The 16561-nt window shown below is 31.4% G+C and overlaps 1 protein-coding gene across 1 annotated transcript in view; it reads right to left on the bottom strand.

Moving 5' to 3' along the window:
- Positions 1-16561, bottom strand: part of LOC149901857 (G protein-coupled receptor dmsr-1-like) — a 45549-nt gene that overhangs the window by 11274 nt on the left and 17714 nt on the right. Inside the window, exon 2 of the mRNA XM_090110749.1 lies at positions 13416-13732. Coding sequence (XP_089966875.1) covers positions 13416-13703 — 288 coding nt within the window. The 5' untranslated portion in view covers positions 13704-13732. The remainder of the gene's footprint in view (positions 1-13415; positions 13733-16561) is intronic.

The raw sequence follows: 16561 nt of genomic DNA, 5'->3' as shown, positions 1-16561 counted from the left end.
ACATAACAGTAAATACAGAGAAGATAGAATATGTAAAAGAGTATGTATACTTAGGTCAGCTTATAACGGTAAAAGATACTATGCACAATGAAATAGAAAGAAGGATAACAAATACATGGAGAAGATATTGGTCTCTTAGCGAAATTATGAAAAATAAAGATATGCCAATCAAAGAGAAAAGGAAAGTATACAATACTTGCATTCTACCATGCTTAACATATGGTTGCCAAACATGGGCGCTGACGGACAAACTTATGAATAAGGTGATGGTATGTCAGAACGGAATAGAGAGAAGTGTAATAGGTGTCAAAAGAAAAGATAAAATTAAATTAGAAGAAATAAAAAGAATAACTAAATTTAAAGACGTAAAAAAAGCATGTAAGATTTTAAAATGGCGTTGGACAGGGCATATGCTAAGGGAAACAAATGGGAAATGGACAAAAATAATAACAGAGTGGTATCCCAGGAATGGGAAAAGAAGTAAAGGACGTCAAATGAAACGTTGGGAAGACGATCTGAAAAAAGTGGCCGGCTCAGAGTGGATGCGAACAGCGAGAGATAGAGAGAGATGGAAGTCTTTAGAGGAGGCCTTTGTCGAAAGACAAACTGTTAATTGAAACCTGTTGATAAGAAAGTAATTTTAAGAAAATTGTAAATATTTATTGTAAAAGATACTAAAGTTGTAACAAATTGTAAACAGTAATAAAGGCTTATTTTATTTTATTTTATTTATTTTTTTTTATATTAGATTGTCTTAAGATTTAGCCTTTAGATTATAAATAATGAAATTGTCTATTGTACTTAACAAAATGCTTGGAATATAGAATTACTAATGGTTAGTAAGCTTTGTTTGTTCGTGAAAATCAAATTTCTTTGAACAGACACTAATTAATAATTATAATATCAAAGACCTTCATTTGAATAGTTCTTTGATATGAAATACATAAAATAATTTAATTTGGCGTTAGTCGTTACCTCTCACAATAATTCAAGGATAAAATATAGATAATAATTAAATAAAATATTTTTGAAAGCAACTTGTAACAATTAATTTAAACATATATAACCTTTAAGTTATTATGTGTATTTAAGTTATTAGTTATCTTGTAGATTAAGGTACTAAAAAATATAATGTTAGCATAATACACACAAATGCCGTGAATATATTACAGATTTGGGACCATAATAATTTGGTAAATGTCTCATAATATATTTTTTAATGTATAATTTTCAACGAATTCTCTAATAACACAAAGCCGTTACACAGTCACACACATACACAATAACACAAACCGTTCAGTGTTTTTAGATTATCATGATACTTTTTACTTCAGTTGTAAACAATGAATATCCTTTGGATGTATTCAGTAGGTTCGGAAAAAACACTATTTTACATCTTTATATAATAATAAATGTGTAAGTAAGATGTTTCCGACGTCTGGAAAGCTCTGAGTCAGCGTTTTTCCTTCACTATCACTTGAATCGCGGTCACTCTTACTAAGCATTTATGTTAATTTTATAAAGCTTTTTTTCCCTTTCATCTCGTATTAACAACAATTAGTAAACAAATCAATATTGCGTTGGTTTACACGTGGAAGAAGTCTTATCATTTTTGATAAAAGCTATGCGATACGATTAAGATATGACATGTGTATTGGTCCGGGAGCCAGCAGCAGATTTTATGACCAAGTTCCTCTCAAGCGGTAATTAGTAAAATGCATCAAAGTATAGTATTATGAAGCCTCGTGAACGTCAGCTGGAGCTCGGTTGGGGGGAAGAGCGGTTGTAGCCTCCCGTATCAGCTGACGGTTTTTCCACCAAGATACAGCCAGCTGACATATATATTTATCCACAGTTACATATAAGCTATCATCAGGTAAATTTTTGTTTGAGAGGAAATAACGGAAAATAAATTTTTCTTTAAATTTAACTTTCATGTTCGAGACACCAGCTGACGTATAATACACCATGTTGTAACCAGCTGACTATTTTTTTTCGTTGAGATATTGGGTTAGCTACAATTTGACAAATTTTTAGCTGAGAGGAAATGAATGAATGAATGTATTTTTTTTCCTATGTGCGTGGGAGGCTACAACCGCTCACCCCCCCCAACCGAGCGCCAGCTGACGTTCACGAGGCTTTATAATACTATACTCTCATGCGTCTGACGAATTATCTCTTGAGAGGAAATAGTTAACCAAATTTGCACCTGGCTCCCTAACCATATTGAAAAGCATCGAGCAAATCCTCTTATATATGTGTATCTATATCTATGTGAATGTTTTCAATGCATATATTATATGTTTCAGCATTGATAGATGGCATTGAGATGGTATTATTTTATGAGCAGTTTGAAATGCAACATCCATACTAATATTATAAATACGAAAGTAATTCTGTCTGTCTGTCTGTTACTCAATCACGCCTAAACTACAGAACCAATTTGCATGAAATTTGGTGTGGAGATATTTTGATACCCGAGAAAGGACATAGGCTACCTTTTATTGCGAAATATGTACCACGGGCGAAGCCGGGGCGGACCTCTAGTATTATATATAATTTCCTTATCAATTAAAATTTAATACGTTTCACTATTCGTATATTAAAAGTAGGAAGTATATATAATCTTTTAGGAAAAATTGTGATATCTCATTTTCATATTTTCTAAAACGTTAACTTATGAAGAAATAAATTTATCTATATGATTTCCTTTTGTTTACAATAGCAAAATTTCTATATACTTAATATATAATTAATACAACCCATATTTTATCAAAGATACAATAATTAATAGATATATTACAATAATATTTAACTATCCATACCGATTTATTAAATACTCCGATTTGCTATACACAAATTTTGCTATACATTCCTCGTTGTACAATTTATATTTCATGACGATCTGATCATAGAATTGAACACAAATTAACCAAAATTATATTCTAACTAAACTAACTATCTTATAATTAAAACCACTACTGGAAACTGTCATTGGATAATTGCTGTAAAACCTAGTCAAAGGTAATCGAATCACAATATTATCAAACAACACAGAAAAATAAACAGATAAAGAACAAGTATAACAAATACAGCGTGTTCGAAATCCAATGAAAGAAGTTATACGTCTTGTTCATGATATAAGTAACTAAATTTAAAATAATGGAGTTGTCGTTAACTAAAAGATCGATGTGTCTCAGGCGACAAGATTTTCAACAAACATTTTCTTTCACTTACGTGATATGCTTTTATCCTTTCACGTTACAGAGACCTAAATAATATATCTGGAACTTGAGAGTAATAGGCGCTATTATTCTAAGCCATATACAAACAGACTATAAACACAGAATACATAATAGTAGCTAAACGCTACAGAACGGACACTCTCCGCCTCCCGCCAAAATTAAACTTACCTCACCCCCGCGCGATCAGACATAAAATGGGCCATATTTTTCTGCAAGGACGATACGCAACGAAGATTGACAACATTAATCAAATTGACTTAAAGTAATTTTATTATTTTGGATTTGTGATTATCGTTTTTCGTAGAAAATGGTTAGATATTGTGCTGTTTACGGATGTATTTCATCAGAAAAACGCGAATTTTTTTTTACGCTATTCAAAAATGTGCCAACCATAAAGCGTTAACACACACATTTGCAGTCTCTACAGTGTGACTGTCAAAACGATCATTTTGTATCGAGTGTCCGGGGTGTGCTATAAATTAAGATTCCGTTTAAGTTTATGTTAATGGATCGATGTAAGATACTACCATATTTGCGTTATCCGTAGTAAATTGTAATCAATATGTGTGCGCAATGATAATTAAGGAGATACTTTGTTTTAACTATGTTTTCCTGACTTGTATTTAAAAAGTTGTATTAGATAACACGAAACAAGTAATAAAACAAATTTTAATATCAATATTTACAGAAGAGTTTTTATGAATGAGAACTTATTAAATCTATACTAATATTATAAAGAGGAAAAGTTTGTAAGTATGTATGTATGTATGTATGTATGTATGGTTTTCACGCAAAAACTACTGGACCGATTTCAAAAATTCTTTCACCATTAGAAAGCTGCATCTTTACTGAGCAACATAGGCTATATTGCATTTTCAAAAAAATTAGAGATCCTTACCAAAAATGCAATAATGTAACCCAAGGTGTAAAAAAATCCTCAATAAAACTTCTGTCATCGCGTGCGCTGCGGAATCTATTGAAGATAGAACAAAAAAATGTTCTACGATATTATAGAATGGATCAATATCTACAAGAAAGTCCGCGATACCATATGTCCATCTTCAGTAGTTATGTTACTACAACAACTTTTTTACGTTTTCAAAGTAAATAGAAGCGCCGACAGTAATCAAACCAAGTTATCCATACACATATATTAATCCTTATCCCATTAAATGATGTTTTATTATAGACTGTTTCAATACCAGCAAAATGCTTTTTAAATGAAAAGAATTGGATATTCCATTCAAAAGATATAACGAATTTTTAAAAGTGTCAATCTACAGAAAATAGTAGGTATACTGTTCGAGCAGGCCGTAGTGCGGGGGTCACGGAGGAATTCTACCAATATGCGTCTTGACGGAACACAGTGGGGTTTTGGTCGGTAGGAATCCGACATAACCCACGGCCCCTCCTCCTGAGGCCGTGGGTATCTATGAAATATTTCCCCACTAAAACAAAAAAAAAAAAAGGCCGTAGTGCGGGACGGGGTAAAGGTGATTTTCATGTGATTAAAAATTAAACCTATAGTAGACTTTTCACTGTAACGATATCGCTATCTATGCGGGTGAAACCGCAGGGCATTGCTAGTATGTATATAAAATTCTCGTGTCAATGTTAGTCTGCAATCTGCATACTCCTCCGAAACGGGTGGACCGATTCTCATGAAATTTTCTGTTCATATCGGGTAAGTCTGAGAATCGACCAACATCTATTTTTCATATGTACCACGGGCGAAGCCGGGGCGGACCGCTAGTATTATATAAGTATAAAAATGAGATTATACCAGCAATTCCGGATAAACAGCCTTTCTGGATAACAGATGTCTATTCGTACGTTTTCCTCGCTTACTGTCCTACAAGATCTAACGACATATATTTTCATTTACGAAATTTGAAACGAAGTTTTATCATGGCTTGTTTATAAAAAATTCGCTGGCAAAGACTATATTTATTTACCAATATTCGGAATATTTAATATCTACATCTATTCCAGAAGTTATAAGAAAATAAAATCTCGAACATAATATGTATTTTAAGATATTATTATACATAATTTCAAAGTCAGACATCGTTTCCTCAAGGTTATTATTATCATAAGTCTGAATTATAAAACATAGGACATTCTTGATTTCTCTACGTCCTGACTCTACAAACTGCTGAAAATAGTTTGGTTTGAAATTTTAATGAGTACTAACTTAGTACCCGCCGCCGTAGTCAAGTAATAATTAATTACTATATCGGTTGTCGGGTACCTACTAAAATATAAATGATATATCCATAATCAGTCTTTCTTCAAATTCGAACTTCATTCATCATTTTAGCCTTTGTCAAATAAAAATATAGTCTACCCTTCATTTTAGTTAAATGCTAGATAATCACAGGTAGAGAAATGCCTAATTTTAATAGAGCTTATTTAAATTTCATACGAAAATTAACGCAAAAGTAGAATGAACTTAGCCCAGTTTCCCGCTATTTGTGAGACTCTTGATTGCGTTGTTGCAATCTCTGCGACGCTTCCTTTGAGACGCGGACGGTTAAAATGCAATTTGTTCTTGTTGAATATTTCACAGCACATTACACGGTAAGTATTTGTTCTTCACGGCTTCATCTCGTAAATTAATTACATTTGCATTGTTAAACAGATTTTCTAGTGTAATCAATCAGATGAATTCATTTTTTTTTATCATTGAAGTGTTTGCTTTTCTTAATAAATGGTTATTAAAAAAGTAAAATAGTCTGACACCTAGCTACTAAGCCTAGTCTTGAAGCCTAGCTATATTTGGAGTTTCAGAACGGGCAGTAGTATTATCGTTTATACTATTAATTTTTTTTCATTGCTTATGCCTAATAGTTAGTATAATCGTTTATACTATTAATTTTTTTTCATTGCTTATGTAGGTATATGGTAGTTTAACCTAACATGATAACATAATATTTTAATATTTTCCTTTTTGTGCATCTTTTTCGTGTATAAGTAATTCAAATGGCATGTGTCATAAGACGAATTTCTCATAAATATTCACAGCGAAGGAAGTTATATAACTATCTACCAAATATTCAAGCGAACATGTCTCATAATTAATTACACGAGCAGTAACTTGCACAGCGAGCATTTTGATGCCTATTATAATAAATAATACTCATTCTAGACAACTTCCCTAGCACCGAATATTTCCCCTTTTATGAGCCATTCGCTTCTTTAAAAAGCTCCGCATAATTGCCGTCATATTTTTGAGAAACTCATTATGCTACATGTGAATATTCATGAATAATTTTATTATCTTAATAGAACGTTAGAGGTTCTGAACCCCATTACTAGAAAATTAGATTATAAGCGTTTATTTAAACTTTATTTTAGGGTTTAACCACAGACAATAGTATTAGTGGTGAATATTATAATGAGTATTAATTAATACAACGATCGTAGACAATTTGAAAATGTACATTGTTCTGCGTATATTAGGGCTTGTTTATATTTTAAGACAACAGAACAAAGAATAAAGACTGAACGTAGGTATGTGAGTATATACCTTCATGCATTTGACAAATTGCATAGGCTTAACAGGAAACAGTTGCAAAGAAGCCCTACGGAATAATTACCAGGAAAAGCACTTTAGCTTTACTATCCTCTGGAACAAAAGGTAGGTAAATGGGTCACATCCGATTTTCCAATCTGTCAAAGTAGTCTAACATTAAATATTTTAAGGTTTCTCTATGATTATTATTTGAATTATAATTTCGTGCAGTGAATCACACTGGTCATTTAACATATTATATTATGCCTAATTATGCAATCGGAGTCAACAATCCTATTCTATAACACATACAATATAACATCAATGATTCATGGAAATAGAATTTAATAAGCGCGCTGTCGCATCTCTCAATAAATATGTATAATGAAATTCACAACACATACCAATCATAATGTATTCAATATCCATATAGTACGTACTAATTCGATTTATTTCAATCAACTTTTTCTCATTACAGAAAAAAATAATTAAAAATGTTTATTTATGTATCACACATTAGTGGCACAGTGGTTTGCTTTCCGTAAACCGCTAGGCTTAAAAATATATGAATCAATTAAACAAAATGTCACACAACACGTAAGGAGATGATCTTAATCTTAATATAATTAACAACAACATAGCGTAAAACATATGTACCTATGTATTTACGTAGTATTTACATAATACCTATGAAGAAATGACATTTCTTTTCTATGGACAACTATATTAACAAATAAATGATAAAAGCTCGGACTCGGACAACAATAAGGATAATATTGAAAGACTACTTGATACAATTTAAGGACTTAAATATCTTGCATGAGTACTCAAGGATGAGGACAAAATAGAAAAGTATTCACAGACTTTTATATTTTTCTTATACTTAGTCAGAGACTTAACAAAAATTTTCGTCCATATTATAAATAATAATCTTTTAAGTTGGAATTTTTCGAATTAAGATTTTATAAAATATGTAAGTACAAAATATTTTTGTGGATGCGGCCTCCTTTCACGACATGTTGAATACACCTTTTAAATACTCCGTCTCGTATCCCACGAGAATGAAAGTATTTAGAATCCCTTTAATTAAATCGTTATTATCATGTTATTGTAAAGGTAGTTGTGTCATAAAATGTAAAAAATTACACATATTATAAACGTTAATTTTATTATTATTATTCAAAGAAGTTAAACTATTCATAATTGTCATCCATCATATATAGTGCTTCACGGTAGAAGGGATAATGTTGATAAATGGTTGATACATAGAATTATTTAAATAAATGGAAAATACAATATCTAGCTTTATCTGAGGCTACTGAGCGAAACATGGTGAGTGTTATGCGTTTTGCTACGTCGTTTGTAAACGGTACGATAAGAAAATGGCGCCATTTCAAATATAAATCGTTGTGACCACTTTTCTAATGTCTTTAAAATGTATCTCCAACTCAGATTTATATCACTATAGTGTAAGGGCTGATTTTTCCATCCTTGGTTAAAACTTATTCATCGAATAACATATTAAACTTAAATAAGTAATATTACAGGTGATATTTTAAAATGTTCGTGTAAAAACGATTGAAAAATCGGCCCTAAGTCATATAAAATTCAGATTAAGTCGACTGGATTCACAATAGAGCGCTCATTCCATGCGTATATTGATATGATAGTGATGTTTTCCCAGAAGACGTCAATATGGAATTATGAATTTCAGGTAAATTTTCATAAACGTGCTAGTCATTTTAACACGATGACTATTTATTTCAACTATCATAATATGTACGCTTTGCGAGCTACATGTTTAAAAACAAAATATAGCTAATATTTCAAGCCGAGCAAATTATATTCACATTTATTATCTTCTTATATATAAAATTCTCGTGTCACAATGTTAGTCTGCATACTCCTCCGAAACGGGTGGACCGATTCTCATGAAATTTTCTGTGCATATCGGGTAAGTCTGAGAATCGGCCAACATCTATTTTTCATATGTACCACGGGCGAAGCCGGGGCGGACCGCTAGTGACTTTATAAGTCTTATACTCTGGTCTTGTGAGACCTTAATGAACGTGTCCTACATAATATGAGTTAACTGATGTGAAAAATTATACTAGGCAATAAGTACGGGTTGATTAGATTCCACTAGGTACGCTAACTCAAAGGTCAATATGTTCCTTGTATAAATATAGATTTGAGATTTAACGGCAATATAGCCAAGCTATGATATGAGCTTTACTCTACATCCATGGTTCTAGTATTTTAGATTTATTTGAAAATAAATAAAACTAATGGCTCCGATTCTATACCAACGGTAATATAGAAACTAAAAATTAGAAGGAAAACAATATTGTAATACCGTGGGATATAAAATATTAAAAATAAATATTTGTAAGCGTATTGATAAGCTGACATTTATGATATCTACATAGATTATCCATAACAAACTGTGAATGCAAAGATGTAGAAATTGTTAAAATATATAATTTTATTATAATCTATTATTGGTTGGAAATTGTAATATCGAAGCGATTAATATTGATTTTCTTTACCCTCTGTTCGTCTGTAAATAATGGGTTATATGGCAACCATTATGATTCAGATACTACTGACTGTCTGAACCGAAATACTACATGAATAAAAATTATATTTATAATATCTACCTATATGTATTTAATTTTTATTCATTTTTATTCTGCGGCAGAATCGCAAGAGGTACCTAGTTGAGAGCATTCAAGTTTCAACACTTTCAACATAATTTCTAAACGACCATTTATTATGCAAATGATCGAAAGAATCAGTTATATGGCACGGAAAATTCATCTGATGAAGGAAAAACCTAAAAGTTTTCCTTTTTCCAAGTACAGTTTAAACACAGATATTAAATTACGATACGTAGGTACATTGTGTATTATTTTACAGCCGTATAATATCGAAAAGTAAAATATATAACTAGCTAGCTAATTAATAAATGCGAGGAGTATTTTTAAAGAAATGGCAGCTGTACTTATTACTTTTCATTTTTTTTATATCCTTTTCTTTTCCTATACCTATGTCCCGTCCGATTAGGGCCCTTCTGGCCTCCTCCACTCAAGCGACAGCTCAAGCCGAGGTTCGTGGTCCCCGTCAAGGGGGGACGCACTTGTGCATGTCGCTACCAGGGTGAACCTTCAGTTCACCCCCGCGTCCGCGTTAAAATGTAGAAGCCCTTCTGGCTAACATTGAGAGACACCACACAAAAAAAAAAAAAACTATACCTATGTGCATCGAGCAAACATTCTTGAAACCAATTTCAGTTATATTTCTGGGTGAGTAACGGAAACATAATTTTGTGTTTTATCACGACACACCTCCTTGAAACATAGTTATAAGACTATTAAACTTTTACAGCATGGGCGTAGTCGTAGAGAACTTGTTAAATATAATAGCGTTAGCCTGCGGGTTCTCTCCTTTGGTACCTCGTAGCTGATGTAATAATCCGATAATATAATAGGATAATCAATGCCATTTTTTAAGTAACTCATTATAATAACAACTAGAAAATAAACACACATATTTTCTTGTAATTTTAGATACTTCATAAATAAATACTGAGAACATATTATAATGGAAAAGATATTAAATTATAAACCCAAGAATGACAATACAAATAGAGTGGATGTTTAATAAATCTCCTTAAACGTTACCAGAAGCCAATACAAAGCAGGTATTCCGTCTTTAAGGAGCTATGTGGCCTAAATTGCTGTATGCAACGCAAGATTGAAGGAAATTCTCAGCTGACCTATTTACGTGGACAGTCACGACCGTAACAATAAATAAGCAATAAACTGTTCTATCTCCTTTGTTGAAAAACCCAAGTTAAAATAGATTAACTGAAAAGTCATGTAAACTTTGGGTGATTTAGATCCAGGTTATTAATAAAAAATCTCTGACACGTTTTTTTTTGTGGTCATGGCCTTATTTTATTATACGATGGATTTTTTTTTTGTAAGATATAATGTCTCTTGATTTTTAATAATCAAATAGATTATAAATTATTGCTAGATGAATCCTCAAATGTGTGAATGAAATCAAAATCGGTCCACCCCAAAATAATAGATGATGATCAAATCTATTATACCTAATTACAAAGTGCATTGAACAAAATCAAATGAAAGAAAACATTTACTAAAAACTTTATCTCATATAACATGAAACACCTCGTCTTTGCTCGTTTTTCAGTCCATGTATATGTGTTAAATGCAAAAGTTTGAACGTTGGAGGTATTTATTCAAGTAGCGCTTTGAAATTTTGTTGAAAGGCGGTTGAAAGCGTGGAAAAGGATCCAACTTAAAACGCGTCCATTGGGATAAAATCGGTTTCAAAATAAATACTAAAACATGTATATCCGTAGCGATAATACTTAATGTAAAAATCCAATCATTCAAAAACGCGTCCATTGGGATAAGATCGGTCTTCAAATAAATACTTGTACAGTAAAACATCTTTTATAAAAGCTTTCAATATTCTACGACGTTAAAGAGAAAAATCACAGAAGATACATAAAACCCCTTTATAGATTTCTATGGAGATATTCATTATCCATGTTTGATGAATATCAATTATCATTTGAATGAATATAATATGTATGTTATTTGAAAACAATGTATTTGATATGCTAGTTGTCCAATAAATGTTTTTAAGATATGGTGACATTCAATAATTATATTTAAACATAGTAATTAATCGCAAGCTTTGTTTTAAATAAAATTAAATATAAATTTTGTCCAAAGACGAAAATAATGTCAATTGCCAAGACATAATATTAGACCTCGTTGTTTGCTAAGTTATACGAAGTTATATTATTATAACGCTAGAACAATTTATTTTAATTGATAAACTCCAGACTTGACTTTATTAACTTTGAGTATTGAAATATTAACGAAAATAAACCAACAAATATGTTCTTAAATGTTATGACAGGGAATATTTATTGAACTCAATTTATTGCGTATTTGTGTTTATTTTTCCTAGTCTCACAATATATGGTAGCTGTTAGAGTTTTATTGCCACACGTCCAAAAATTGAGAGCAGAATAAGAATGATTTGTGTACCTACACGTATTAAATGCTTTCTACATCGCCACATCGAATTATCACAACTCTGTGGGCAGATTGGCAAACGATTACCATTCGATGTTTTCGTATTTGACGTAATAAATTAAATTTATACCGAGCTAACTTGAACCTTGTTGCACGGATTTTAGATATAACTATAGCGCCATTGTTTCTAATTAATATTTAGCGTCTATTCGCGTGTCGTGATGAAAACAACCTTGGCAGTTTACTCGGGGTTAAATAAAAATAACAGAATAAATCTGACAAACAAGATTATTGTCAACTTGAAAATGTCTGCTAATTTTGCTTATAAATAAACTGAAACAAACACGTGGGTTCAATTTGATCTCTGATATATAGAGAGCCTGATACGCCTTCATATTTATTGTTTATTTTTGTTCCATACAGAAGATTAGCTTAAGAGCTAGGTCAACTAACAATTAATGACATGATTGTTCACAATCACCCAATTATATAAATTTCGATTACCCGTTCAACTTTGTGTGTGTGGAAACTTATTTACCTTTAAATAAATTACTAATAAAGAGTGTTTCTATTACCCTTATCAAAAATTTTATCGACACTATCTAAATCAAAACATCAGCATCACAGTAACTAACAATTAAGACTAACATGACAGCCATTTGATAACTTATCGCTTCCACGTTGAGATTAAACATACGGTAAGGTTTTTTTTTTTTTTTTTTTTTTTAAATAAATAAAATCTTTATTTTGCTTTAAACATGGTATTCAATGGTGATACAATTATATTAATAAAGCACAAACATGTTCAGCCAATACAAGCATGCAAAATTAAAATAATTACCATAAAGGAATTAATGGTGCGTTCGGGTTGAACTTTCCATGAACTCCTTTATGGTATAGAAGTTTTTTTCCTTAAGCCAATTAAGAAGATTTTTTCTAAATTTATAATCATTAGACGTCTTTAGGTTATTTGGCAGATGATTGAATATTTTAACGGCCATCCCCACGCAACTTTCCCTGTATTTGACGATACGAGGGTTCTCTCGTAAAATTAATTTATTCGGATCCCTTCGTGATCTCGAGTTTAGTTGGGAGGATGTTTTAAACAAACTACTATTTCTAAAAACAAACATACACAATTCAAAAATATATAAACAAGGTAGGGGTAATAAACCAAGCTTTTTAAATAAGGGTCGACATGATTCAGTGGGTGCTATTCCACAGATGGCTCTCATGCATCGTTTTTGCGCAATGAATGCTCTATCCCTAGCAGTACTGTTCCCCCATATTACCAATCCATAGCGAAGGTGTGATTCTACGTAGGCGCGGTATGCTGTCACGGCAGTCTCTAAATTTGTGGTAACTTTAACCCGTCTAAGCGCGTAGACGAATCTATTAATTTTATTACATACATCACCTATGTGAGCCTTCTTGTGTGTTTGTTATTTTATACGTGTAGGTATTGCACATTTATGAGAAAAATAAGTATTAAGTCTGAAATATACCACAAGTAAACAATATAATAGCTATTGTACGTCCGCTTAACAATTTAATGTATAAAATATATACTCTACTCACTATAAGGCTTACGTAGCCGTGAATGTTATTGTAGGCTTCCACAACGTCTCTGAAATCACCTTCACAATAACCACACGTATCAGGTTTCATAGGAATATTAAGCTTGGCATCGTTCACCACTTGCACGAGTACTGAACCAATGTTCTCTTTACTTCTCTCTTTCGATGCCTGCTCCTTTAGTACGGAGAGTATTCTGCTTTCATCAATGCTATTTATATCCGAAGAGTTCCCGGATGCAGCAAGTATCTCGTTGAATATATCCAACAACGTTTGCGATTTGTTAGTCATTTTGGAACATTTGATACACTGCGGTTTATCTGAAACAAAATATAAAATTATACTGTAGAACTTCGTAGCAACGAATAAATTGCCCCCATTAAGGGTAAGGGCGTATTAATTAGGTACGCAAAAGTTTGTGAGGGATCGCCTTCCCTTGACGAATAATGAATTTATTAAAGTTTAAAGAAGAAATGATAACGTAAACATTAATAAGAAATCTCAAATGATTTAATTATTTCGTTTACAGTTGCAGGTTGAATCGACAGAACATGTAGATCAGTCGATTTATATTTCAAAATACTATGAAATAATAGAATAAGAAAATGTCCTCTACACAAAAAACTGACATCGTAAAAAAATATAAGCTACGACATTTTTGATTAATAGCTTTTTTCCGCTTAAAGTTTTCTCTTCTAGTTTGCAAAAAACATTCAACATAAAAAAGTATTTCTCATAGTGATAAGCTAGCGTCTAAATGTACGTAATAATTAATAAATTCTAGATAAAATGAGAGACTTTCAATGAAAGTTTATGAGTACGAACATTATAATATGTTTTCTTTTTCATTTAGCTCGAAAGCTTGACTTCCCATTGATTATTATAACGAATTAAATTTATACCTTTATTCAAATTCAATACAAATAATATTATAATTTTTATTATATGTACCTACAATTGTACTGGTGGTACTCTAATAATAATTATTTGTCGTTACAAAATCCATTCTGTTGAACATAAATTTAATATCAGCAGGTCTATTAAAGGAGAATTTGTAATAATTTAATCTCGACTACGAGAAATGTATTTCCATTTACTTAATAACTTGTGTCTCACATTAGCTCTGCGAAAATAATTAATGTTTAGATCGTGGATAAATATTTAACAGCTAAGCTATTAAACATAATAATATACGATATAAGTTGTATATGGATTATATAATTTCCACCCGTGGCTTCGCCCACTTTAGTAAAATAGGTTTTTATAAATCATACACTAAAACCTTATTCTCGATTCACTCTATCTATTAAAAAAAACCGCACCAAAATCCGTTGCGTAGTACATAGGAACATAGGTACAGAGAAAACGACTTTGTTTTATACTGTGTAGTGAAAAGAAAATGGAAACATTATACAATAAATGAAGTTATTATAAAGCCAGCTTGAATTATAATTGTAAGTATATCATAAGTTATTAGTTACTTTAATTATTGAAAGTTCAAGTTCTCAATTGCTAGTGTACATACAATACCTTTGAAAATAATTTGTTCAACACTATAAATAGCTTGGCGTTTAATTTTATAACAGATTATTGCAAATATCAAGTAACTCGCATCCGATGAACTTGAAACTTTTGTAGATAGTAATTGCATCACGAAGATGAATGCTTCGAAAGGCGATAATCGAACGATCTATCACTATTCGCTTTATACATTTATAGAGTGCGATATTTATCGTATGTATTAGAAAAATTTGTGAAATAATACTGCTAGTGAATTGATTATTATTTATGTAGACGTTTGCTACAAATCGAAGTGTGGTAAACATAAGATTTTTTACTACTCGTATCAACCGCTTCTTTGGCTCTATCGTTAATTGGCGTTAAATCGGCACAATTTCACTTATTAAATAAAAATCTATCGTAATAATACTCTGTGACGATCCTAATAATCATATTATCCTTCTTTACTAAACAAATAACATTCCTAAGAGTATCTTAAAAAGGACATTATTTTTCTAGACAATTATAATACCCAGTAACAATTAAAGTTTCTGCAGCAATAAACAAAACAGTACACAGTTAGTTCCAAGCTATATCTTAACCTTATCAACGGGCGCTAAGCCAACTCAGTGTTTATTAAGAATTCTCTGGAGCTTAGAAAATATTCAAATAACTCCTATTAGTTCTATTATTTTCACATAGTTGTTCGTTTCCCATTATAAAATAGCAGCATATTGGAAAATATATGAACTGTGTGTAAAATTTAGTTTGAATTTGAGTTTTTTATTCAACATAAATAAAAAGTAATGGTTCAGGTTGAAATATCAGAAATTGATTGAATAATTATTTTCTACATAATATCGCAGACAACTTATACATAGGTACGAAGTTTGAAATCAATAAATTACCGTCCGAAATTTAAATATAATTAAAAAAGATCCACAATTAGGTAAAAACTAGTTAGTAAACAACCTACATAAGTAAATTTTGTACAAATGCACAGGAAATGTGTAAACGGATCTAAACTTTGAAACAATTTCTCGATAAATAACGAAGCATTAAAGTTTTCATATAAAACTGCAATAAATAAGATGTACGTTTGCATTTTAAACTTATAGCAGCAAAGCACTGGCTGTTATAAGTTGGACAACTATGAAACTCTCACGTATCTGTTTATGTACCTAAGGAAGTTTCATGACAAGGTGCTTGATAATGTCTGGGTATATTTGTTAATAATATATTTCATCTACTTGTGGACGTTCCTTGGTTGGTTTGCGCGCAAGTTTAGAGCTGGTTGTGATATAGTTAAAATGCCATGGTCTGGTAGGACACAAGGTTAATCACCTACTTGACCGTAGTGAAAATTGATTAGTGGAATAGATGTATGTGCATCTGTTGCATATTTATTTTCTACTTATAATCATTGAGATAATATTACTACGTATGGAGGAGACACCACGAACAAAATCTGTGCGCCATTTTTTTGCTCTAACTAAGTTTTAAAAATTATTATTTAGTTAGGTACTTAACGATGAAAGTTATTCCTTTGCACTTTTCCGTATTATTTGTGCAATATCGTAACACACACGAAGGCATGTTTGATGCATTTCACTTTAAAACCATTAAAAAATACCGCTCAACATACGTCA

This window comes from Colias eurytheme, chromosome 16 (genome assembly GCF_061535395.1).
Source record: "Colias eurytheme isolate Ceu_HAF_F1 chromosome 16, ilColEury1 Martin Lab GWU primary, whole genome shotgun sequence".
In the NCBI taxonomy this organism is placed as follows: domain Eukaryota; kingdom Metazoa; phylum Arthropoda; class Insecta; order Lepidoptera; family Pieridae; genus Colias; species Colias eurytheme.
This window is presented reverse-complemented; position numbering and strand designations above follow the sequence as displayed.